The sequence below is a fragment of the Globicephala melas genome, chromosome 7 (genome assembly GCF_963455315.2).
Source record: "Globicephala melas chromosome 7, mGloMel1.2, whole genome shotgun sequence".
Classification (NCBI taxonomy): domain Eukaryota; kingdom Metazoa; phylum Chordata; class Mammalia; order Artiodactyla; family Delphinidae; genus Globicephala; species Globicephala melas.
Genome location: NC_083320.1, coordinates 61078273 through 61105997, shown reverse-complemented (window position 1 = coordinate 61105997; position 27725 = coordinate 61078273). Strand labels below are relative to the sequence as shown.

Sequence of the window (27725 nt, the reverse complement as noted above, 5' to 3'; positions counted from 1 at the left end):
ATATAGTTTTAAAATGCAGTGATATAAATTTTAAAAACACTTCAGCTACTACCACTAGTATTCCACTGACTTTTAAAAACTAAACCAAAAAGCATATTTTCTGATAACTTAGCAAGTAAGACTTTTAAAAATTACACTCTTTAAAGCTTAAATTATTTAGACAAAAATTTTATTAATTACCTGGTTTAAGATCATAATGTATAATAGGGGGTTTGATTTCATTGAGATATCTTAGTGCATTTACAATCTGCATTACAATAGACCTAGCTTCTTTCTCTGACATTAATTTATGTTGCTTCAGATAGAAATCCAAGTCATTGCCTTCACAGTATTCTAACACTGTACAAAACCTACAATGGAGAAGAGAAAAAAATCAGACATAAAATATTATCCAATAATTCAGAATCACAATGGACAAATGAAGAGTATTTATATTATCACTATGGAATAGGGGAAGCAAAAGCCAACATGTCTTTTCTTAAAAAATAAATCCTTTTATATTCACTTACGTATCTGTATCCAAGGAGAAATAATCATAGAGTTTAACTATTCTGGGGTGATCCAGTTCTTTGTGTATTCTATACTCTCTGCAGGCATGTCTACGAGAAAGAGAATATATTAATTCTCCATGACAATTAAATATATTTTCAAAATTGATAAAAACCATAAAGAATTAATATTTACTTGTGGTAGTTTTCCTTCTTCTCATCCCTCCAACTTTTATTAAGCTGATGGATCTTCACAGCAGCATATCTTTGTTCATAAAGGTCAAAAGCCTACGATTCAAGGAATAGAAGAGTTTGGACCAAAGACCAACTGAATAGTGAAGAGATTTTTTTTTTGAGTGATAATTTTTGCAATAATATGGAATGAGAATACACATTACGATTTTTGGTAGTCATCTCTGCTAAGGTTGTATATAGTTCAGTGGCACATTTATTATCAGAAACAAGATACAAATTCCATGGTGCTAAATCAGAGAAAACCTTAATGTGAATTTTCACGTTCAAGTTTTATAAGTGCCAATATATTGAATCAAGATAAAACAATAAAGCTCTCTGGGTTTTTTTTTTTTTTTTTTTTTGGCTGCGTTGGGTCTTTGTTGCTGTGCACGGCCCTTCTCTAGTTGCGGCAAGTGGGGTCTACTCTTTGTTGCGGTGCGCAGGCTTCTGTTGTTGCAGAGCACGGGCTCTAGATGCGAGGACTTCAGTAGTTGTAGCACACGGGCTCAGACGTTGTGGCACACGGGCTTCAGTAGTTGTGGTGCATGGGCTTAGTAGTTGTGGTGCATGGGCTTAGTTGCTCTGCGGCACGTGGTATCTTCCTGGACCAGGGATCAAACACGTGTCCCTTGCACTGGCAGGTGTATTCTTAACCACTGCACCACCAGGGAAGTCCCAAGCTATCTGTTTTTTTAATATAGACGTTCTTCTCTATACTGGTAGTAGCAGTAAGTGGCCAGGAAAACAGGCGGCTGTAATACTTTTTTGGTGGGTTCCTGTATCCTTTCCTAGCAACTCCACCTTCCCCCCCCCTTATTTGAAAATTAACAAGTTCCTAACAATTTCCCAACTGTTTTAAAAAAATTCTAAACTTTTATTATGAAACTGTTTAAACATAACCATAACCATTAACCATATGTAATTATCATACCTAACTCTATCAGTAATATTTCCTTAATCTGGGCTCAAAAAAGGTTTTATACTTGTTTGTTCAAATGACCAGACTATTTCTTAAATAAAGAATGATCAATATTTTAAGGCTTCAGGTGACTTATAAATGTTTTTTAAAAACAATGAATATCATTAAAGAGGAATTAATAATTTAGGTTCAACTGTGACTTTTACACAAAAGCGCTCCCTTAAAACACTAAAAGCTTACATATTTATTAGGAAGAAGGTTCCTAGTTCCCACTGCCCCTATCAATTTAACCTTAAAATAAGCAGTAGGGGTAAACTGCTTGTCACGAAATTATAAAAGCATGAGATCAGAAATAATATAGGATGCAGTAATTAAGAATATTCACTTTGGAGTCAGATGAACTTATTAGCTGCATGACTTTGTGCTTAATACCCTCTCTAATAGCCTCAGTCTCATGAAGTTTGGGTTGTTGACTAAATGGGGTGAAACGTATAAAGTGTTCAGAATAATATATGATTCATAATAAATATCCAATAAACATTAGCTCATTATATTATTAAAAGTTAAGTTTTAAGAAATAGAAAAGAATAAAAGAAGTTCATGTGAGAGAAAGCAAAAAAGCTTTTATAAAACTCAAAGGCAATCAGTAAAAAAATAGAAAATAAAATTCTAAGTACTAATAAAGTTATCATCCATGTATAATGATTATAATAACTGTATATGACATATCTTTCTCCCAAGATTAGGAGAGTAAAGTATACCTTCCCATAAAGCTAAGATGGTAATCACTGAGCAACTGATTCAATGCTTTCCACCTTGGTATAGAGAAGAGTCAATTTTTTGACTTACAGTCAGCTACTTTGTTTACCAAGCGACCTGGCAACAATGAAAGGACTTGAAGGGGTCGGAGGGGCTGTCATTAGTATTTAAATCAGTAATGAGGGTTCAAGTCATTAGGGACCCACAATCTGCATTTTCTAATTTCTACAGAAGCCTTTTCTTCCAAAAGAAAAGTCCCTTTTAGACCCTATCTGTGGGGCTAAAAACAATGGAAATACTATTGGGCAGTGGCAGAAGACTGTCATGAAAGCTATCTGTAGGCTCAGAAGCCGGGCAACTTCTCGGCGGAGCTAGTGCTAGCTAACTATACTTTTGGTGATTTTTAGGTCCACAGTGAGCAACATTATGACCTTCTTTTCTACCTTGTGGCCTAAGACTACTCAACCATTAAGTGCCTGAGGATGAACTACCATTAGAATCAGAGAAATAGGAATTGGAAGAGAGCTCACAGATCACTCTTGATGGGTGACACTTAATGCTCATCCAAGTTAACAAAACAAAAAATAGTTCATGGTTGAACCAAGATCAGAAATGAAGTTCTCTGAATCCAAATCCCATAATTTGCCCCAGAGTCAGAACTGGATACAGGTTGTCTCGTTGAACAGAGAGGATTTCTAATAATCTAATGAGCTTACATTTCTCAGCAACGAAGTTCTTTGTGATTTTCCTGTGATAGTTCATTTAATCACTATAATGATCCTATGATGTAGGTACTATTAGCTTTCCCAGGTGAAGACAGGCAGAGGATGGTAAGCAATAAGCCCAAGTTTATACAGCAGTCAGAATTAGCCAGGATTCAAACCCAGCCTGTCTGGCTTCAGAACCCAAGGTCTTAATCGCTGACTATACCAATACATAATGAAGCACCAAGTGTTCCAAGGAGCTAATCAAAGGCAGACTAACAGGGAAGCCTTCTATAGCAATTGAAGTTTAAGGTGAAGCTATGACCTTTATATGACTTTATGCTAAGAGCAAATGGGAAGCCACTGGGGCTTATAAGCAGGGGAGTGAGATGATCAGACTGCATTTTACAACAAGGCCACTCTAGCTGCAGCATACACAAATGAACTGGAGAAACTCAATGCCCAGAAAAAAGGTGATCAGCTAGGCAATGCAACAAGAGACAATGAGGCCCTGCGCTAAGAGAGAGGGAGAAGGGTCACTGCTGGATTTAGGAGAGCTTAATGACATTAATAATGACAGATACCAGGGACTGGTTATGTTGGGGGAAGGGAGTTAAGGGCAAGGTGAATTGAAGGATGGCTTTTATGTTTTTCACTTGAGGGACTGGGCAGGTAAATGGCAGTGCTGTGTATTAAAGTAGGGAGCAGTGTTAAAAAGCGGGGGGCGCGTTGGGAGAAGAGATAACTTCTATTTCAGATGTGAGTTTGCAGTGCTTATGAAGCATCCACATGAGGTGAACAGATTAAGTCATATAAACCAGCAGGTACGGGGCTCAGAAGGAGAGTGTGGGGTAGATAGCTATGTATCTATACATCTGTATCTGAAATCAAATAGGTGATAACTTAGTGAATGGGAGGGGGATATATTTGAAAGGAGCACAAGAATGATGAGACCATAGGAACTTCAATATTTAAAGGTTGGGCAGAAAGATAACATAAAGTGGAAAAAAAGTAAGGTATAAAGCATTAAACATATGAGTAAATATTTCTACATTTATAAATACACATTTGAGAAACACTGGCCTTAAAATAGGTAGAAATTAGGGTAAATTCAGGACATGTAAGACTTGTGACACATGTTTAAATTAAGAGATACAACCTTTCCATAAATGTACTATATTAAATGGCTACCTGCCTATCTTGATTCTAATGGTTGTTATTACTTGTATCAGACTGGCTAGTGATAACCAGGTACCAAATATCAGAGGGACTGCAAAGGCACAAGGATAGTTTTTAGACTCTTGAGATAAGACAGTGTAAGCCACCACAGACTCTTCTTTGTAATGAGAGGACATAAAAACAGTCAAAAAATCATAAAATCAATAAAAAGACATGTACTTCTTAACCACATATTCCTATATCTTTGTCATATTAGTATGAAGAACAGGAAAAAAATGTACATTACCTTATACACTTCACTAAAGCCACCTCTACCAAGCAGATGGAGTAATAAATATCTTTCATTTAACGTTGGGTGATCTTTGAACCTTAAGGGTGGGGAAAAAAACACTCAGGCACATGAAAACACCCACAAAAAGGTTTCGTCCACAACAAAGTTAGCTCTTATTCTACTCCCAGCTACTTCTTTTTCAGCTACTCTTCTGCTAATTTTGAATTCCATTCCATACTTCTTTTCCTTCTCTAACTGCATGACTATCACCCATCTTAACGCTCTGGTGTTCACAAAGCTTAACATTTATAGCCAAATATTCAGGTTCAATGACCAATTATAGCACTGTGATAAAGACCTACCGACTACTGTATTACTAAGAGTTTTATGAAATCCCGTATCTATTCAGCAGGAATTACTTCCCTTGGAAAAATATACTTTTATTTTGGGAGTTACAGTTAATCAAGTTTTATAATATTGATATATGATTAAAAATAATTATATTTATAAACTGGCTTTCATCCATGGTGAAATTTTACAGCCTTTGCCTTTTATAAATAAAAATTTATTTCCCAATCAAAAAAGAAATCCTTAAAAAAAAACCACCACAGACAATACTATTACTATTTAAAGCTTATTGCACCTGCTATACATTAAGCACTCACCTGTATTATCTCATTTGGTTCTTAACCAACCCTTTGAAGTAGGCCCTGCTACTACCTCTATTTTACAGATGAGGGCACTACTGCACAGAAAGGTTAAGTAACTTGTCCAAGGTCAACAGCTAATACATGGCAGGGGTTAGCAGAAAAATGTGGTTCCAAAATGTACACTCTTGATATTTAAGGAAAAAAAAATATCAATGATAGCTTTATAATTCCAGATGCAAACACATGATATTTTATTCAATATCAACACAGCTTTGATAATTTAAGCTTTTCCTGAGAACTTATAAATAAAAGAGATTTCTGTTAGTTTTAAAGCAAAATGTCGGGAATTCCCTGGTGGTCCAGTGGTTAGGACTTGGCGCTTTCACTGCCATGACCCAGGTTCAATCCCTGGCTGGGGAACTAAAATCCCGCAAGCCACACAGCCAAAAGAAGAAAAAAAGAAAGAAAAGAAAAATGTAAAGCTGTAACAATTTATTTAATTTTCAACAAGTGGATTAAGTAATATCCACAAGTTTGGACATAATTTTCAGAAGAGCCAATTTTAAATTAGTTTTGTCTTATCTGCGTTATCAGAATTTTCATCTGGTACAATTAAGGATATTACATAACTATATTATTTCACTGACATTATACATTGGAATGATTGCGTTCATACAGAGATGATCATAAATAGCCCTTCTTTTAAGCAAGATATTTGTATTTCACGGCAGAAATAGGCCACTTCCAATTCTGACACTTGTATTAGGTCATGAAGATTTAAATTACATAAGTCTTAAAGTGTAAAAAGACATCCTTCCTGTCCTCTACATTGACTAAATCCAATTAATGCCTTGCTTAATTTCTATCTTCTTCATAAAATTCCCACCAGCCCACATATATTTTCTATCCTTTGAATTCCTTTAGCGTTTAATGTCATTTTGATGATTAGGGATTAAGGACAGAGACTATAACTTAAACTACTTTTCTATTTCTTCTCCAGTTTTTACATAATGCTGGATACATGGCTTACTGAAATCCCTTTGGTTGAAAAAATTTTTTCCTCACTACTATAATATTAACTTTGGTATTTAGTTAACAAATATTTATTCTGTGCCTACCATATGCCAGGCACTGATCTAGGTTCTGGGGATATAGCAAGAACAAAGCTAAGTCCCTGCTCTCATGTAGCTTACATTCAAGTGAAAGGAAACAGATAAAATAACTGAAAAAAAAAAATTTGTAATTCCAAATAGTGATAAATGCTAAGAACAAATAAAGTAAGGCAAGGATACTGAGATAGGGGATGGAGTGAGGCAAGGACTGCTATTTTAGACAGGGTGGCTTCTCTAATGACCATGGGGAGTGAAATAAGGAGTAAGCCACTCAGATATTTAGAGGAGGAACATTTCAGGAAGAGGAAATGGCAAGCACAAAAGCCTTGAGGGAACAAGTGAGACGTGTTTGAGGGGGCCAGTGTGTCTACAACCTATAAGTGAGGGGAGGATGAGAGAGATGGGGTGGTGAGGTGGCCAGAGACCAGATCAAACGAGGCCTTCTGAGCCATGGGAAGGACTTGAGGTCTATGGTGAGAAGCCCCCCAACAAGGAAATACTCTGTTTATGATCTCCAAGGGGAGAAAAAACTTTTATTATGTAAAACTGTGAAATACAAATAATGACTTACTGTGAATTATCTTCATTATTTATTCTTTTGAGCTCTCGAATGTGAAGATTTCTGACTCTTTCCAAACGTTCAAGTTCTGCCTGAATTTCTGCCTCTTCCTGAAAATGAAGAGAGGGGACTATAACAAGCTCAATTTATTTGTGATATAAAAAAGATATTTTTACTCATGCACCAATTTTTTACAGTGATGGGAAGAATAGTGTATTATAAAGTTCCACTGAGTTAAAAGACCAAAGTGCTCTTTTCAATGCCTGAAAGATAGAAAGAGATAAGGCAAAAGCCTATTTCAAGAAACCATCCTCCACATGAAAATCTTTATACCTAACGAGATGCTGACTTTTATTCTGTACCACAAGAAATCTATTTTTATAATGTCTAAACTGAAAATGACTGCAAGGTAGTCTGAAACTGACTTATAAAACAAAATGAGCTCAAAGTTTTATTTCTGGTACATCCAAATTTTAATTTACGAGGGAATAATTTACTAGTACAAAACAAATGAAATGAAGATATTTCACAACAGTTAAAAGAGGAAGAAAGGTAGGAGACAGAACTACTGATTATTCTAAGACCTTACAACATTTGGAATACACACACACACACACACACGCACACACACACAGTCTGACCACTCACTTTGGATAAATCCCACTACAATTTTAAAGAGACTCTTAAAACAAAAATTTTACGAATAGCTGTGGCAGATCCTTAGTTATCAGAGCAGACCTAGGCAAATCCTAAAGAAATTTACTTTAACATTCATTTAATCTAAACATTTTGATAAATATTTTTCATGTCTCAAAATATATAATTTTTAGAACATTTTAAAAAATTAGACACCAAAACAAATAAAATCACCCATTACACACATACCTCTTGATTTGTCAATATAAATTTAAGTACTACTTAACAAACAAGAACATACCAAATTTCAGTGAAAAGTTCTGTGAATGCCCAATTTTATAGTATTTTTGAATAACTATTTATTAAGTAAACTAATCCAGATTGCCTTGGCCTAAATGTGTACCACTACCGTTATAAATCTATACCACATGGAATAGAGGTTATTTAAATATTTGTTTTTCATTAGCACTGTCTCTTAATGATTTATCTTCTGATATTTTTTTTTTAAATCCTTTATCTCAAAAAATTAATAGTTCTGAAATTTACTTTGAAAATATAAATATTATTTCATCGTAAAGCAGATAATAGAGATATAAAGTCTATTACAGCTGTATCTAAGGCTTAAAGTGAAAGGAATATTCTAAGTATCATAAAGAAAAACAAACATTCACAGATTAAAAAACTAAATCTAAGTATGTTGTTCATATTCCACCTGACCTTAAGATTATTTCAGTTATTTTAAAATGAAACAACCACTACTTGTTGCAGAGATATTTAATGTAAATTAGGCATTAGATGATACATAGAAACCTTCAAAATAAAATTTAAGTAAAAAAAGAAAGAAAAATAAATAAATTTAAGTGAAGATGAACTTTTCTAAAATTTTGGGGAGAGTTTTCTAAAATAGATACACTAAATTCTCTGAAATTTCCTCATTTAATGTAGCTTCAGTTACAAATATTTCTAATTTTAATGAAAAAAGAAAAAAGGTAAGATAATGTCCCAGGGGATTAAATAACTGAAGATTCATTATAAGGAGAGGAAATAGATTAAAATGCTTTGAAACAATAAAGTCAAACCACAGTTCAGTTGTCTCCATTTAGTTATATAAAGTAGAATAAGAAACTGGCCATATAGCTGTGCCCATGAGTATGAAAAAATTCAAATTCATTTATGCCACAGAACACAGAAAGTGGTAACTTTCTTTCTTCAGATTACTAATGTTTGCTGCCTTAAAACCTGCCATTAATTTCTTATACATGTAGGAAGCTAGTAAACACTTAGTAAGTTGGTATAATTTTAAATAATCTGATAAAACGGTGAAATGCCTATTAGAATACCAGCAAAAATACTTGTTTCAGCTTTCATTTGAAAAATGTGGTATGGGGATACTATTTTAAAAATGAATTTATAGATATTAAATTTTATTAACTCATAAATATATAATTATGAGATTCAACTAGATTGTTGACACATAATTACATTTGTTTTATAATTTTTGGTAATCTTCAGATGTTTATACAATGGCAGTAATCAATATCATAATATACTTACTAAAGAAAATAAAATGTACGTCTGTGCCAGCTAAGCAAGCTTTTTACCCTCCATAAAACATGACAAGTATGCCCCGTAAGATCTTACAATACAAAAGCACAGGCAAGCTTCATTCAGTTTGAATTGTAAAGTTTACAGGAAGAAACAAAATGTCAGGAGCACTAGTTTAAAAGAAAAGCTGGATCCTAGGTATTTAAGAGGCACGTCAAGGGAAGGAACTATAACAAAGTCATATGCAAATAGACATAAATCCTCCATAGTCCTCAGTGAAATATATTTACATCTTCCATATTGTAATTTAATATTTATTCCACAATATCCTGGACCTTAAAGTGACACAATTCTATAGGAAAGATAATTCAATAACTCTAAGTAACTTCTCTCAAATCCCACTGAGAAAAAGTATACATGCTATTATGGATTGAAGGTTTGTGTTCCTCCCAAATTTTGTATGTCTAAGCCCTAAACCCCAATGTGATAGTATCTGGAGAAGGGGACTCTGTGAGGTAATAAGAGCTAGCTTAGGTCCCGAGAGTGGAGCCCTCAGGATGGGATTAGTGGCTTTTTGAGGAGGAAGAGAAAGAGATCTCTCCTTCCAACCCCACCATCTCTTTGTGAGAGCACAGAGAAAAAAATCATGTGAAGGCTTGAGAAGACGGCCATCTACAGACCAGGAAGAGAGCCCCATCAGAAACTAAACCCTGCTGGACCTTGATCTTAGACTTCCAGCCTCTAGAACTGTGAGAAATAAGTTTCTCTTGTTTAAGCTGTCCAGTCTATGGTATTTTGTTATGGCAGCCTGAACAGATTAATACACATACTTTTAGGCAAACACTAGGCAATACTGCTTAGTATCCTCTCCTTACAGAAAGGGGCAAGGCCCAGTTTTGGTCTAGCCCCAAGGTACAACAGTCTAGAATACGGTAGTCTTAGCAACTAAACTTATCTTTACTGCAGATCATTTCCAAAGATCTATATACTGTAGGCCACACTCTCCTTGCTTGAGACTGACATTAGCCTCTGGGCCATCCTCAGAATTAATTGTTTTCAGAGGGTTCAGGAGAAGCAAGGCAGACCTGGGCTCAAAACTGATCTGAATCATTATGGAATGGAATCCTGTAACGCATGGCAAAGGTAGTAGTCCAAATTATTAAAATAAAAAAGAGAGGCAATCCAGACAGCTAGATCATGTTTAGTAAGAACACCAAGTTTCAATCCTCAAGTCATCCACCAGCTAAGCAATTAAAGCAGAGAAGGTCTAAGAAGAAACAAACAGCATCTCTGGAAGGGAACTGGTCTCTGTAGACAATTATGGTGTTGAAGGGACATGAGTAAGAAAAGATCCCATTAAAGAGAGAGGTAGGTTTGGTAATCACATACAATAACAGGACATGGCTCTTTTCCATTTAAAGAAAAAGATATAGCAATGGACCTTAACAGTACACACTACAGCTATTTTAACAGTATTTTAAAATAAGATCTAATATTCTGAATTACTTAAATATATTAAAATACCCAGGTTAGACAAGTATACAACAGATCTCAATATTGCCTCATCATTTAAGTAACCTGCAAAACATACCACCTTCTAAAATTTTTAACTTTTAAAAATTTATATGGAAGGTAAAACCAGTTTGTCCCTCACCAGATATTTAGCATAGAAATGCTTTCTATTTGTAATCAAAGTCCTTTCTGGCAACTTAGTATCCTCTTGGCTTAACATTCTAAGCTAAAATTACGTTACAGCAACAGCAGAATCTCTGTAAAATGTCAGATTAAAACTGCCAGGCAGATTTGGGGTATTTTTGAGCATTTCCTTTAATGGCAATTTTGTTTTTTAAGTGGGGGTGTGTAGGCATTAAACTATAAAGCTTAAAGAGTTATAAAATGCATTTTCACATGTAAAACTAATGGATTTCCTAAAAAAATTAAACATCCTAGTTTAAACTTCTTTAGCAAATCTTTAATGTATGTTACATGTCAGCCCCACAAAAAAACCCTCAATTTCGAAGAGCAGCCTTTCTATAAAGCCAAGATAAGACAGAAAGTATTTTCTGATATATCGTTCTCAGGTTGCCTATAATCCATGAGGGTTGGCAGAAGAATTCTGTGTGGTATATTATGAAGATGGTGAAAGCAGAGAAAAGCTTATCACTTACAATAATATATTCAACAGCACCATAACAGCATTAGTCCGTCTGGGAAAACTAGTTCAGAATGAGGTTTCAACAAGTTTAACACCAAATTCATTTAGTAGTATGAACAATACAAAGCCCTCAAAAGTTAGTATCTCCAGGTCCTCAAATTAAGTTTTAATTTCATTAAATATTTATAATGTCATTCTAAAAGTTTATCACCAGGAGAGTGAAATTAACAAAAGGCACTATTAAAGGCTAACAGAAAGGGCAGTGCAGAAAAAAAGAATTAAAATTTTTACCGATTTACTTCAAATTTATCCTTATTAAATGTCCTCAAATTTTCCTCCATTATATTCTTTAATATATCTTAAATATGGATATGAGAGAAATGAGCCATTGGAAATATGAACCAACCAACAAAAAAACCACGTTCAATGTATAGAGATGGGTTTTGAAACTACTGCCCATAATCCTATTTTTGCTTGAGTATGGTTGTATAGATTGAGGACTAGGGTAGGAGGAGGAGAAGGGACAAATATTATGAAATTCCTAGGGAGGTTTTCTTTCCTAACTATATATATGCTCCCTCCATGCCCATCCTCAATCACTGAGCTGGATATTACTGAGGGGAGCATACTGCATCAAACATACCTCAGGTGTGTTTAACTGACTTAATTACTTTAGAACCTTAATGTTTTCCTCTCTGCACTTCATTTCCTTCTTTGGGGGGTGGGGGGTCGTTAATCTCTCTTCAAATGCATAAATATATACATCAAAACCCTTAAATGGGAGTAAGTGTTAAAATGGACGGGTTTTAATTCTGTCAGTTCCCCCATTCTGTTTAAACAAGCCCAACCCTATCTTCTCAGCAGCAAATATATGTAACAGTTCAACTCTCTGGCAAACTTTAAATATTTAGTACACTTCCTGAAAAAGAAATCACAGGTACTGTATTCGGAGGATGAAATTCCTTGATGTTAAAAACACTAGCCAAGGTACTGACACCAAGCCTTAGCACATACAGGTACAATGCCTTACTACTATACTTTCCTCCAGCTTTCTGCCTCCTTTTAACCTTTTTTCAGGACTTTGGTGGATTCCATATTTTTTTTAAGTATGAAAAGATTTAACTTTCTACACAATAAAGAGAAGAACCTAATCTTCTAGACTCTCTCTGTACATATGCATATAAACGGCATGGAGTTACAGTTCTTGGCCAGTGGCCAAGCAATTGTTCTCTCTTTTTTGTGAAACAGTGATCTCTACACTGAACTTACAAACCTGAATAAATTAAACCCTGCTCTAACCAATGGTTAACTTGACTTCTAAGATTCTTTCCAAAATTAAAAAAATTCCATTGCCTATATAACAACTGGATTAATATCAAACACTACAGAAGTAAAACACATTGTACTGCTAAATTTTCACTTTGGTAAGTGAACAATCATCTACTATCAAGTAAAGATGTATAATTATAAATGGTGGGGAAAAAGCCAGGAATATGTTTGTAGGTTTACAATGAGAGTAGGAAGTAGAGTATACACTGGGAGCTTTCCTATCTACAGCTAGTTCCATGTTCTCTCAGCACAGGCAGCTTTCATAGATGGTACTCATTTTTAAATGGAAGCAGTACTAAGCACAAAATGTCAAGTTTAGAATTCCAACACTCTTCTTGGCACTTTTCTTGCCCACACATGCCAAGAAGTCAGGAACCTCATAATATTCTTCATGGGCTTAATGGTGACTTTTTCTAGTATAATGCATTTTCACTAGATTTCCACTGAAAATTACTTCCTACACAAGTAGCATCTTGTGTTATGTTCTAGAGAAACATAATGTACAATGTGGTTGGCTCTGAGAGAAAAATTTCTTGAATATAAAGGTGCACACACAGTTTTAGAGATTAAGCCCTCTAGCATTAATTATTTTCATACTTTTATTCGAAACTAAAGTGACGAGATGCCACATATGCAAACTTATTCTTTGTGGTCATACTAAGGATTTGAAAAATCAGATGACAGTGGTATTCTAGAAAGAAAGACCAAAGGAGATATCAAACTTCAAGAATATTTGGGGGTTAATTCACCTAAAACCAATGCCCTGTATCCTCCACTGTTCAAAAGGCTTGCAGACAATCCATTGTCTTCCATTTCAACTAGTTGCATGGTCCACTGTGAAGGAGTGAGAAAAGAGCTGTGTGCTTGTTCTTGACCTGTAAAGATTTCATCATGGAAGATTAATACTGATGCTGCGGCTGCCTGTTACTGGTTGTTTCTCTTTGCAGGTGCCAAAATCAGTCAGAGAACAGGATTTCAGTGGCAGAGTTGTTGCTATACTGTTATCTCTTCAGAACGGAGGCACAAGGAGAGATGAATGCCACATCGCAAGGAGCAAAGGAGAGAGAGAGAAAGAAATGGTGTCAGGTGGCATGTTGGATGCGATTTTTGTTTTAGTAGAGATTGAGATGACTGTAATTGTTTAGCTGATTCCTTCGGTCTGCAAAGATACACTTGTGTTGGTGCTGATGGTTCTTGACTAATCCTGTTTCAATTACAAGTTGGTTATGTTTTTCCAATAAAAATTTCTGACACTTATATTCAGGGCTTCTCTCTCTCTCTCTCTCTCTCTCTCACACACACACACACACACACACACACCCCAAAACACATACATTAAAGCCAATCCCTACAATACTATCTAATATTCCATATTGAGATGTCAAATCTTCTATATGCATTCTCTCCAACTAATCAAATATTTAAAATCCAGAAAACAAAAAAATTTGAAGACTAGAAAATAAGGAGCAACACCTCCACGTGTTGTTCACATCACAAACTTGAATAATAGCGGTGGCATGACATAGTTATTGGTCCCAATAACTTTCAAAATTCTTACTTCCTCTTTATTTTGGCATATTATGATTGGTAACTTGTATCTTTTAAATGATAATATGACTACGGAGATAATCTATTACAAGGAAAATGGTTTTTCAGGGATTTTTTAAAAAGTTGTTTGTGTTAGTTTAGTAACAATTCTTGGAAAGCACATCCACGTAGTTTTCTTCAGTTCCAGAATAAAGATCTGAACTATACAAACAACAACCTAGCAGAACTCCTCAAATCACAAAGATAAATGACTTTCCCATAACTAGAATGTATCAAAGACTGGTATCAAAACAGGATCAACCATAAAAGCTAACTGGTATGTGGTTTATTAGTTTCCTTAAATCCAGAGACTCCACATGTGGCACAGGTGCAATGGGATTTTAAATGGGATTTACTTGCTCTGCCTCAAAGGAACAACTTTTTGAAGACAGGAAATTATTCCCATTGCAACTACAAGCTTTTAATGAGTGATAATTAAGGAAGTTTGTGCATAATTACTAGTAGCAAAAAAGTTATTTTTTAATAAGTTTGAGGAATAATTTGTACAGTCTCCATATACTTTACTGTATAGTTCTTTTCTGTTCTATTCAATTAAATCTTTAGCTCTATAAAAGGTAAAATTATACTAGAGTGTATTCACACATTTTAGCCTAAAAAAAGTGCTTTCCCTGTTGACCTTTAAAAATAAACTTAGAATGAAAAACAATGAAGCAGCTAATAATAAAGAAATATTCTAGTTGACAGAACAGTCACTAACAAGATACCCAAGGAAAGTAATATATAAGAGAAAGAAAGAAGTATGCGTGTGTGGAAAACTTAACTGCTCTCCTTTATCTGCAATGAAAATGAAACAGCATGTTTCTGGGGGGGAAAAAAAGAGCAAACATTCACACTACTCTAAGAAACATGCAGAGAAAGCTACAAGTGAATTAATTCTTCTGAATACAAAAGGATCAACTTGCTATTTATCTACAACTAGAGAACTGTAGGAATAAAGCGTAAGGGTACTGCCACTGAAATAGGAGGGAAAAAAAAAGAAATAGCAGTGAGAAAAGGTTCAAGTTTCGCTTTGCCAGTTACTAGCTGTATTAATTTAGACAAAGCAAACAGAGAAGATCCTGGCATTCAAATTTAACATTAATGTTCACTTTAGAATGGTTAAAACTTCAAAGTGAATAAAATGTAATATTATGTAATTCTGAAATGAGAATTTGAATCATGCCTGATTTAGGCAGTGTGGAAATAAAGTGAATTTTGGTGAATGAGTGAGCAATAATTTCACAAACTGATTAATAACTAAAACAATAAATATTAAATAATCCTTGCTATATTAAAAAAAGATGATGCTGCATAATAACTTCCCTAATTTCAAAAGAAAATAAGCTCTTAAGTAAGTTTACATTTACTATTTGGTGGTTACCAGAAATATGTATTTATTTTAGCCATGGACTTACTGCTCAACTCTCATTTGTTACTCTATCACACTAACAGATTCATTGGATTTGGATTTATTATGTTTCTAACCCTACAGAATAGCACAGAATATGAACTGAATTTTATGATTTATTCAATGGTAAATATACTTTCTCATATTTCAGCTTCTCTATTCAATTATTATGATTATCTTTATGAAACACAATGCACATCATAAATTATTTATCTCAAGAAAAAGTAAATAGGCCTTCTAGTCTCCTATGTCCAAATGGTATGGGTTTTGTCAATGATGGACATTTTTTCCTTTGGTGTCAACAAATTTAATCTAATAATTCCATTTAACTTCAAGAGTTTTTATTAAAGGGAGACTAAGAGTCACCTTTGCTAATGCAGGAGTATGCTGGGCTTCATATCTAAACCCTAAGCTGATGTAGGTCATGATTAATTCCTATGCAGGTTACATGGACACCAAATACAGATCAGATCCAGCCTATGGCAGAAGCTATATAGTTACATGTCAGGGCATAGTTCATGTTGGCTTAAGATAGAGGTGATAACATCTTTTCTTTTAACTCAAGCTTGCTCTCTGTGTGTTAAAAGTGTCCAATCTACCTGTGTTTTAGAAAACAAAATGACCTATTTTTAATGCCCTACTTTCCAACTGTGCTTTAGAATGCCAAATAACTTATTTTTAACACATGTAACTGAATGATTATTTTTAAATTGTATGACTCAAAAATTAATACCCAGTGGTAAAGCAGACAACTGCTATTTATTTGTGCTCTAAGGTGACACTACTTACTCAATTTTGTTCTCTGTGTGTACTACTAGCCACTTTCTTCATAATGCATTCATTCTCCTCACCCAAAATAGTCTTTCAGAAGAAAATGTGAGAATTCAAGACATGATAGTATATTTCAGCATTATTTCATCCACTCTCCCAAAATATTCCATGACGGAGATCAAAGAAAAGTAATGTTGTAAATTGGTTAAGAAGAAGATAAAGTTAGAAATCTAAAACTGCTCAGTAAATTTGATAAAAGCTGAAAAAAAATAAAATAGGAAAAAGATCATGGAGGGGACAATTATTAGAAAGAATGAGTAAATACAAAAAATGGAGAAGTCAAACACTGGGAAAGAAGATAATATGGAGGTTAGAAGAAAAGGTGTAGTAATCTACAACAGCTTACAACTGTTTATGTAGTATCTAGACATTTAAGTATATGTACCTCACTTACAAATAGAAGTGTTTCAGAGAAATGAAATATTTTCAATGTACCAGGAAAGCTTTAAAATCAATCAACCACCCACCAACCAAAAATAAAAACAAACCCTCCTCTGAATCCTTTTAAGTGTTTTTGTAATACAAATAGCTGATTCCTAATTTAACTGCTTTACAATTTCAGATTTTATAATAAGTTTTCATAAAATAAAACATGTACAATCTCATCATTAGAAAGAGTAACTTTAAATTTACTATTATATGCGAAAATAATAACCCTCCAGTTAATTATATTCTTTAGTATCCCATTATCATGAGAGGCTGGTTAGAAAATAATTGATAAATGTTTATATGGGACATCAAACACAGGTCTCTATGAATTTATTATCAAAATAGCTTAAGTGGGCAGACAAATACTTGTACTAATTATGAACTACAAAATCCCCTCTTCCCTTCCGTAGTCCCATTACAACTCCATCGGATACAAAACAGACTGAAGTTGCCTACTTACACCAAAGAGCAAGAGAAATGTCAATAACTACAATAGAATACAAAAACAAAACAGCAGAATATAAATCATTTTAGAATTTACTGTTCAAGTAGTTTAGGTTGAAACTTTTCTGAGCAGGGGAATAGACAGATATGACATAATAAAGAACACTAACACAAATTACACATATATATGTGTGTATATACACATACACACATACATATGTACACAAAATATAATTTTCTTCTTTTCCCTGTAGTTAAATGGCAGGGATCTGAAGCATGGTGATAACATTCCAAAAACAAAAACATTTATAGTGAGATGGTAGCTGCTGCAAGAATGGGCTTCTCTGACCTACCTTACCCTACCCCAGGGAGATGACTTCATAGACACTATCTTTAATTAGTTCACTAACTCAGGTTTAGCTATTATTCAGTCTATTAAAGAAACGTAAGTAATGTGACAAGCAGAAAGCAGAATTAAAAAATTGGATCAAAGGCAAAGAATTTTATATCTGTCGGTAACTTCATTTTGAGGGGTAAAATCTACTCTATTATTTCTTTAAGTGGTTTGAACTAAAAAACAATGAACTGATTACAATTTCAGAGTTTACAAATAAGTACAAAGCTACACATTATAAAAATTTACTAATAACATATAACAATGTTTTTCTAAATTATATCACTTCATATTATTACTGATGATCAGGTTCTTCTAAATTTGCCAATGTACATATTTTAATTGAAACATTTAATTGAGCATTCAATATCTTCAAAGTTAAGCCAAAGAAACATGTTTGTTATTAATTTATACTTATTTCAATTTATTATGAAATGGACACAAACAATATGGAATCTTACATTTCATCTTATATATGAAGCATTTTTTAACAAAAAGATAGCATCTAACAGAGTAATTGTAAGAACCTGGAGGTCTGGCCAGGAATCATTCCTCCATTACAGGGACATGGTATCATCAGCATCTCAAATGTCTGTAAGTTGCCACAAGGTAAAGGAATGTTATTTTAATATATTCAACATAAAAATGCAACTTTAATGCCCCTCTTTTTTGGTCCAAAGTTTTTAATTTAAGTGCTTTCTCTCTTAAGTTTTGACTTCTTCAATAAGAAACTTATAACACAACTTTCCACAACCTCTGGTAAACTAAAAATCCAGCATATGCTTCACATACCTTTTTGAGATGTCCTAGTCTAAGTTTGAAAATTTCTTCCTGTTCATGATATTCTGCCAAAGTCAACCTGTCAAAATGGAATTGTAATTCTAGATATTAAGATTAACACTTATTATTTCTTATTAACAACCAACAAAAAATAAGATAAAATTAATCAAATGGAAATACTAAAATGTTGACAACTTTCAGCCCAAAATACATAAGCCAAAAGCATTCCTCAGAATACATCTTATTGAAGGTATTCTTCAGAATACATCTAATACTTACAGATGGAACAATTGACTGATTCATAAATTCAACAACTATTTAATGAGTACCACGAATCAAGTGATATTCTAGAATTTAGATCTTAAGGATACAATGAAAAGGACAGTTTCTCCTTACACTCTCGTTTGAACTTACACTCCGTAGTGGGGGTAAGAAAGCAGAAGAGAAACAATTTAGTCCAGAAATAAAATAATCCCAAATAACAGTAAGTGTTATGAAGAAAATTAGAAAGGGTGGTGTGATAATGACTGTATTACACTAACTTGCACTGAGTTTTAGGGAGGTAATCTTGATCTAAATATCAAAAAGGACCTAGGGGAGTATGTTCTAGACATAGGTTAAAGCAAGTACAAAGACACTAAGATAGAAACAGGTTGATATATGAGGAGAGGAAAAAATGCAAGTATCAAAACATAGTCAAAGATGCTGTCAGCAAAAGACGTAAAGCAGGGGGGCAGCTTCTGTATGGACTTTTAGGCCAAGCAAAGAATTTCATTTCACTTTAAGAGTACTGGGAAATCACTACAAAGGGAATCAGTCCAATTTGGGCGCTGGTTTAAAAAAAGAAAGAAAGAAACTAAGACATTTTTCCCTTCTCTGCTTCCATGTGCTAGTGAATAACTGAGATATAGGGATGCTAAAACTATAGTCAAACCATCAAATTATTAATAAATATAAACAGACATATTATTAATTTCAAATATTCCTATATAAATTTGAAAAATAATTGCAGCTAACCCTTGAACAACAAGGGTTTGAACCATGCAGGTTCACTTATACTAAGATTTTTAAAAATAAATACATATTACAGTACTACATGATCTGTAGCTGGCTGAATCTGTGGATGCGGAACTGCAGACACAGAGGCCAGCTGTAAAGTTATGCGCTCAATTTTCAACTGTGGGAGGGGTGGAGCCCCAACCCTCATGTTGTTCAGGGTTCAACTGTAGTTTAATGTATGTAGAACCATAACAAGACATATACATATTATAACATTTCCTAAGAAAAAATGATTCTGTATCATTAAAGTGAAAGGAAGAGGAAAAAAACCACTCAACAACAAAACAACTTCCATTTCATACACCAATATTGAAAAAATTGCTTTTATCTATCACATTCAAGCCGTTGTTTGTTTACTTATGTGTTCTGGGTGTATTTGGTTAAGCTCCTAACCCAAGTATGACTTATTTACGCTTGGTGCAGGTCCCTCAGCAACATTCAGTATAAACGCTATTTCCCTTTAGCTAGATGCTAATTAAATTTACTAATTCTCAAGAAAGGGTATTCAAATGAAACAATAAAAAACCTCCAAGAAATTCAGTTAGCATTCCATTAGAAATATCTTAAGAGTGAAGAAGTAAACATTTAAAATTAAATCTCTCTACCCAGTCTTAGGTTAATACAATCACTGGATTTTATTATACTGAATATAGCTGTATAGTTGCAGCGGCTGCTTAAATTCAGAGAACTAAATGTTGCATTGTGAATGTGAAACATTCATGCAGATGGAATGAAAGAAGAAGGGGGTAAGGTGATATTTTTTAAAAATGAGGTTTGGAAACTAAAATTGATAATATCTCAACTAGCCCAGTAAAGTAAAGCCATATGAATTTTGGCAAATAGCTTCTGGATTGGCATATATACCACCAATGGAAATCACCTGTATAAGAATATCATAACTTCCTATTCTTAAAATATGGTTTTAGGCCCACTGGTTGAACATAGGATGGGCTCAGAACTAATTTTTTAAAAATATGTAAATATTCTGTTTGTTTCTATACAGGAATAAAATACAATTCTATACTTTGGTTTTTACTGAGTTAAAGTATAGCTAAATTTAGTATTCATAAATTAAAATTCATATGACTAATTTAGTTTCTTAAAATTTTTGATACTGTATTCTACTAAGAAGTTTGGCTATCATGCAAAACTGTACAGCTACTACACACACAGATGGCTGGGAATTTCTGCAATTTGGAGGGAAGATATTTTGTCGTCTTGAGTTGGTAGTAGTTTTCAATAGCTACTTTTCGTCTGAGTTAATAATAAATCAATGTCAATTAACTCCATGATAACTTAGTTTGTTGAATACTGTTTGGTTAATCTTGTAGTATATAATGTAATGCATATTTGCTATTTACTAGTTCCAGTTGTTAATATGTTTGTACTGTGGTTCAAATATAAATAGTCCACATCCCTATAGCTAAAGCAAATGCACACAAATACTTCATTGAGTTCAAAAGCTTTGACCTCAGAGCATTATTTTATAGGTCTAATCCTAATATGAAACATACAATTCTCACTAAAGGTTAATGGTAACTTTCAGCAGCAGCAGCAGCACTTTGCTATTTCCTTACTGCATTTTGATTATTACTACTATAAAACTTCAAATAAACAGCAAAGAAAAAAAATGTATATATATATTAATTTCTCTCTGCTTGGTTTTAAAGCATCAATAAGCAGATTTCATAGACAGTATTAAATACTGTCTATTTAAATACTGTCTAAATACTATTAAATTAAATATTAAATATTAAATACTATTGACTTTCTTGGGCAGTGACTCTTACCATTTTGCGATCATGGATATCTAAAAATTACCTAGGGACTTCCCTGGTGGTGCAGTGGTTAAGAATTCACCTGCCAATGCAGGGGACACAGGTTCGATCTCTGGTCTGGGAAGATCCTGCATGCCGCAGAGCAACTAAGCCCGTTCGCCACAACTACTGAGCCTGTGCTCTAGAGCCCCCAAGCCACAACTACTGAGCCCGCGTGCCACAACTACTGAAGCCCGCATGCCTAGAGCCCATACTCCGCAACAAAAGAAGCCACCACATGAGAAGCCTGTGCACTGAAACAGAGAGTACCCTCTGCTCGCCGCAACTAGAGAAAGCCCGCGTGCAGCAATGAAGACCCAACCCAGCCCAATAAATAAATAAAATTATATTAAAAAAATCAGATGTGTTTGTATACACCAGCAATTGAACAATCTAAAAAAGGTATTAAGAATACAATTCAATTTATAACAGAATCCAAAAGAATAAAATACGTAGGAATAAATTTAACTCAGGAAGTGACCTGCACACTAAAAACTACAAAATATTGCTAAAGAAATGAAAGCATACTAATTAAATGAAAGGACTTCTGTGTTCATGAATTAGAAGACCTACTATTGTTAAGAGGGCAATCCTCCCCAAAGTGATCCACAGACCCAATGTAATCCTGATCAAAATACACATCACCCATTTTACTAAAATGGGAAAGCTGATTCTTAAATTCATATGGAAATGCAAGGGTCCTCAAACAGACAAAACAATATTGAAAAAGAAAAAGTTAGAGGACTTACACTTCCTATTTCAAAAATTAAAACAAAGTTATATTCATCATGGCTTCCCTGGTGGCACAATGGTTGACAGTCCGCCTGCCGATGCAGGGGACAGGGGTTCGTGCCCCGGTCTGGGAAGATTACACATGCCGCGGAACGGCTAGGCCCGTGAGCCATGGCCGCTGAGCCTGCACGTCCGGAGCAGCCCGCATGCCGAAAAAAAAAAAAAAAAGTTATATTCATCAAAAGAGTGTGGTATTGCCATAAGGATAGACACATACTGTATGATTCTTTTTAATGAAGTATCCAGAAGAGGCAAACAGACATAGAGAAAACAAACATAGAGAAAGCAGATTATTTGTTACCAGGAGGATGTAGGGAGGGAGGCATGGGGAGTGATTAATTAATGCGCATTAGGTGTTCTGGGTGAATAAAGTGTTTTGAAACTAAAGGGAGGTTGTGGTTGCATAACATTGTGAATGCACTAAATGCCACTGAACTGTATGTGCTTTTTTTTTTTTAAATAAATTTATTTATTTTTGGCAGTGTTGGGTCTTCGTTGCTGTGTGCGGGCTTTCTCTACTTTCGGCAAGCAGGGTTACTCTTCGTTGCGGTGCGCGGGCTTCTCAATGCGGTGGCTTCTCTTGTTGCAGAGCACAGGCTCTAGGGCATGTGGACTTCAGTAGTTGTGGCACGCGGGCTCAGTAGTTGTGGCATGCAGGCTCTAGAGTGCAGGCTCAATATTTGTGGCGCACGGGCTTAGCTGCTCTGCGGCATGCGGGATCTTCCCGGACTTGGGCTTGAACCCGGGTCCCCTGTATTGGCAGGCGGATTCTTAACCACTGCGCCACCAGGGAAGTCCCTGTATATGCTTTTAAGTGGCTACTTGTATGTTATGCAAATTTCACCTCAATTTTTTTTTTTTTAAGTATCACTGGGGAAAAGAAACTGGGGTGTGTGGGAAGGATGAAACTAGTCTGCTTCTGAAGAGCCCAATGTTCACAATAGAATAAAAACTGAATTGAGAAGTAACGACTTTCACCAAGTGCCAGTGTGGTGTGTAGAGTAATGGCCCCATAAAGATGTCCACATCCTAATCCTTGGACATGTGAGTACGCTAAGTTACACAACAAAGGAGAATTAAAGTAGCAGATGGAATTAAAGTTGCTAATTAGCTGACTTTAAAATAGGGATTTAGGGACTTCCCTGGTGGTCCAGTGGTTAAGACTTCACCTTCCAATGCAGGGGGTGCGGGTTCAATCCCTGGTCGGGGAGCTAAGATCCCACATGCCTCGTGGCCAAAAAGCCAAAACATAAAACAGAAGCAACATTGTAACAAATTCAATAAAGACTTTAAAAATGGTCCACATCAAAAAAATCTTTACATAAATAAATGAAATAGGGATTTATTCCGGATTACCCTTTGGGGATGTAATTACAAGAGGCCTTAAGTGCAGAGAGAAGGGCAGACATCTCAGAATCACAGTGACCTAACATGAGAAAGACTTGACTTGCTACTGCTGGCTTGCAGATGGAAGGGGATCACGAACCAAGCAATATGGGCAGGGCCTCTAGAAGCTGGAAACAGCAAGAAGATGCATTCTCTTCTAGAGTAACACAGCCCTGACAACACCCTGACTTTAGCCCAGGGAGACCCATTTTGGATTTGTGATCTCCAAAACTGTAAGATAATAAATTAGTGTTGTTTGAACTCACTGAATTTGTGGTAATTTGTTACAGCAGCAGTAGGAAACTACTACAGATCTTGCTACCTGGAAATGGGATGTTCCGATAATAAACACCTAAAAATATGGAAATGGCTTTGGAATTGGGCAGTGGGCAAGAGGCTAGGAGAATTTTGAGGGGCATGATTTAAAAATAACCTTAGACTGCCTTGAACGGACTACTAGCAGAAATACGAATGTTAACAACTCTGCCAAGTGAGGATGCAAGGAATTCCACGAGGAGCATAGTACGGAAAACACAAACAGCCTTAGAGAACACCTAAATTGTCATGAATGGACCGTCAGTAGATAGTAGAGGTGCCACTGGTGAGAACTCAGAAGGAAATGAGAAACATGTTCTGAAAACTGGAGGAATCCTTGTTATTATGAAAGAAAGCTTAGCAAAACTGTATCCTATAGTTATGCAGAAAGCCAAACATGTAAGAAATGAACTTAGGAAATTTCCAAATAGAGTGTTGAAGGTGTGGACTGGTTTCTTCTCACTGTTTATATTAAAATGTAAGAAGAGAGAGGTAAATCAAAGGGAAGAAATGTTCAACCAAAAAACCCCCCAGGATTTAATGTTTTAAGAAATTCTCATCTTATTCAGAGTACAAAATACACCAAAATTGAGATTCATGGTCAAAGCTGCTCTTAAAACGAAGGATGTCTGGACAACCTTTTGCTAATACTCCAGAGAAGTCAGAGTATTCATCACATAAACAGTCTTTAAAAAGATGAAGTGGGTGACTCATAGATCCTCTTAGCCTTCTCTGCAGAAGCCAAAAATAGCGATGAAATTATCTAGAAAAGAATCATAGAGGATCCTCTTGTCTAATGGAGTGAATCCTTGTGTCATACATGAAAGATCCACAAGATTCTTGGAAACTTTATACCAGCAGAAACACTACCAGCTTGGATTTTACAGGACAGAGAGTACAAAATGAAAGGCTGCCAAACACTCAAAACTCTACAAACAAGAAACTGGTTGAAAAAGCTACTCAGCAACAAATACACGTTAACCTTCATGAAAAAGAAATCTTCATGAAAAACACTCAGAGGACAGAAACTTGCAGAGCCACATGCTATAGAAAAATTATTACCAGAACTTGAAACCAGAGTTTGCCAGGATGGATTTCGAAACTGCTTGGGATCAGTGACACCTTTAATATTTTTCTGTTTGAACGGAAAATGTCTCTAACTCTTAACCTATGCCTGTCTCCATCACTGTATTTTGGGAAGAGTTAACTTGTTTCTTGAGGTTCACAGATTAAGAGGAATTGTTCTCAGCGTGGATTATACACAGTCTCACTCATAACTGATTTAGATAATGAGATTTAGAATGTTTAAATTAATGAGATTTAGATAAGATTTTTAGATGTCGAATGAAGGCTGTAATGAGGTTGAGACTTTGCAGATAGGACAAATGGATTTTGCATGTGGGAAAGATGTGCATCTTGGGTCAGAGGGCAGATTGTATAGGTAGAATAATGACTTTCCAAAAATGCCACATCCTAATCCTCGGGACTTGTGAATATGTTTAAAGGCCAAGGATTAAATGGGATTAATATTGCTAATTAGCTGACCTTAAAATAAGGTGACTATTGTGGATAATACAGCCATGAGTACACAGTGTAAAGAAAAAAAATTTTTATCTGAAGGAAGCTGGGAGAAGGCACAGAAGAGGTAACATCTGAGCCTGGTTAAACAGGAGCAGCAGAAAGAAGCCAGGAGGAAGAAAGAGGGCACACAGGGGCATGGTGACCCAGAAGCACAGCATGTAGACGTGCAAGCAAAAAGAAAAGCCAATGTATACTGTAGATTAAAGAATTTATCTTCTAGTGTTTGCGAAGAGTTTAAAGACAGATCAATGCTGAATTTTATATATTTTGGCATCTATTAAGATGATCATATAATCTTTTTCTTTATGTAGAAAATTACATTGATTTTTCTTATATTAAACCAACCTAGCATACCTGAAACAAATCAAACTTGGTCTTGATAAATTATCATTTTTATATATTATCTGTTGGGTTGCTAATATTTTATTTAATATTTTTGCATTTACTTTTTAAAAAAATTTATTTATTTTAAAATTTATTTATTTTTGGCTGCACTGGGTCTTCGCTGCTGCACGCAGGCTTTCTCCAGTTGCAATGAGCAGGGGCTACTCTCCGTTGTGGTGCACGGGCTCCTCACTGCAGTGGCTTCTCTTGTCGCAGAGCACAGGCTCTAGGCACATGGGCTTCAGCAGTTGTGGCTCGCGGGCTCAGTAGTTGTGGCTTGTGGCCTCTAGAGCAGAGGCTCAGTAGTTGTGGTGCACGAGCTTAGTTGCTCCACAGCATGTGGGATCCTCCCGGACCAGGGATCGAATCTGTGTCCCCTGCACTGGCAGGTGGATTCTTAACCACTGCGCCACCAGGGAAGTCCTGCATTTACTTTTATAAGCGATATTAGACTATAACTTTCCTTCCTTGTACAGTCTTTCTTGAATTTTGAGAAGACTGTGCTGGCCTACATAAAATAAGTTGGAAGTGTTTCTGCCTTAGCTGCTCTTCAAAAGTTTTTAAAAGATTAGCACTATTTCTTCCTTAAATGGTTGGTAGAATTCATAGATGAAGTCCTCTGTACCTGGAGTTTTCTATGATCAAAGATTTTAATTACAGGTTAGATTTCTTTAACAGTTACAGAACTATTTGTTTCTTCTAGTGTCAATTTTGTTAAGTTGTATCTTTCTAGAAATTTATCCATTTCACAAAAATTTTAAATTTAAGTCATTTACAATATTTTGTTTTCCTTTAAAATACCTGTAGGCTCTGTAGCAACATTCCTTTTTTCATTCCTGATAATGGTCGTCTTTTCTCTCTTTCTTGTTTCCAATTTTATTAGTCCCCCTCACCCACAAAAAAACCCCACACACCTTTTTTGGATTGGTTGATTCTCTATATTGTATGTTTGTTTCCTGTATCAAAATTTCTGCTCTTTTCTTTCTTCTCCTCCTTCTTTAATTCTGCTCATCTTCTGACTTACTGAAATAGATGTTCAGTTTATAAAGTCTTAGTCTTTCTTCTTTTCCTATATACGTATATAAGGCTATAAATTTACCTCTAGATATTGTTTCAGATTTATCTCACAAATTTTTGCTGTGTAGCACTTTCACTATCATTCATCTAAAAATATCTTCTCATTTCCACTGAGACTTTTGCACTATCTTTTTTGTTTCTGATTTCTAGTTTAATTCCACCGTGGTCAGAGAACATATTCCATACGATTCCAATCCTTTAAGTTTCACCCATGAGTTCTACCGAACATTTAAGGAAGAAACAATGTCAGTCTTACATAAACTCTTTCAATCCTTTGAAATTTGCTGAGGCCTGCTTTATGACCCAACATGGTCAATTTTTATAAAAGTCCACATTTAAAAAGAAGATACATTTTGCAAATGTTAGGAGGTTACATATTCATTAGGTCAAGTCTGTCAATCCCACCGAATTCTTCTATACCCGCACTATATGTTGTTTTATATTGTTTTATTTTTATCTACTTGTTCTCTGTGTGTGTGTGTGTGTGTTGAAATCTCCCATTATAATCTGTGGATCTGTCCATATCTCCTAAAAGTACTGTCAATTTTTTATCTGTCTTGAGGGTATGTTACTATGCACACAAATTTAGAATTATTGTATGTTCCTAGTGATTTTAAACTTTTATAGTTATGAAACAATCACCTTATTTCCTGTAATTTTTTTTGCTTTAAATTTTACTTACTGTGTCTGATATAATACAGCTTTCTTTCAGTTGATATTTGCCTAGAATGTTTTCTTTCTTAACTTTTATTTCTAATATATTTTTTCCCCCTTTGGCTGCTTTTGAGAATTTCTCTTTGCCTTGATTTTCTGAAATTTTATTAACATGTGTCTGGGTGAGTATTTCTTTATATTCATCCTACTTGGAATTCTCTGGCCTTCATGAATCTATAGACTGATC

The 27725-nt window shown here is 35.0% G+C and overlaps 1 protein-coding gene and 1 non-coding gene across 7 annotated transcripts in view; one reads left to right on the top strand and one right to left on the bottom strand.

Annotated features, from left to right (window-relative positions):
* Window positions 1–27725, bottom strand: part of TLK1 (tousled like kinase 1) — a 155949-nt gene that overhangs the window by 15559 nt on the left and 112665 nt on the right. For all 6 annotated transcript variants that reach the window (XM_060302270.2, XM_030852100.3, XM_060302271.2 and 3 more), the window contains 6 exons: window positions 18426–18492; window positions 6888–6985; window positions 4570–4651; window positions 685–776; window positions 510–599; window positions 181–350 (listed from right to left, as the gene is read on the bottom strand). In XM_060302270.2, coding sequence (XP_060158253.1) covers window positions 181–350; window positions 510–599; window positions 685–776; window positions 4570–4651; window positions 6888–6985; window positions 18426–18492 — 599 coding nt within the window. The remainder of the gene's footprint in view (window positions 1–180; window positions 351–509; window positions 600–684; window positions 777–4569; window positions 4652–6887; window positions 6986–18425; window positions 18493–27725) is intronic.
* On the top strand, window positions 5553–5624 carry TRNAE-UUC (transfer RNA glutamic acid (anticodon UUC)). The gene has a single exon. It is a non-coding gene; the product is annotated as a tRNA-Glu (tRNA).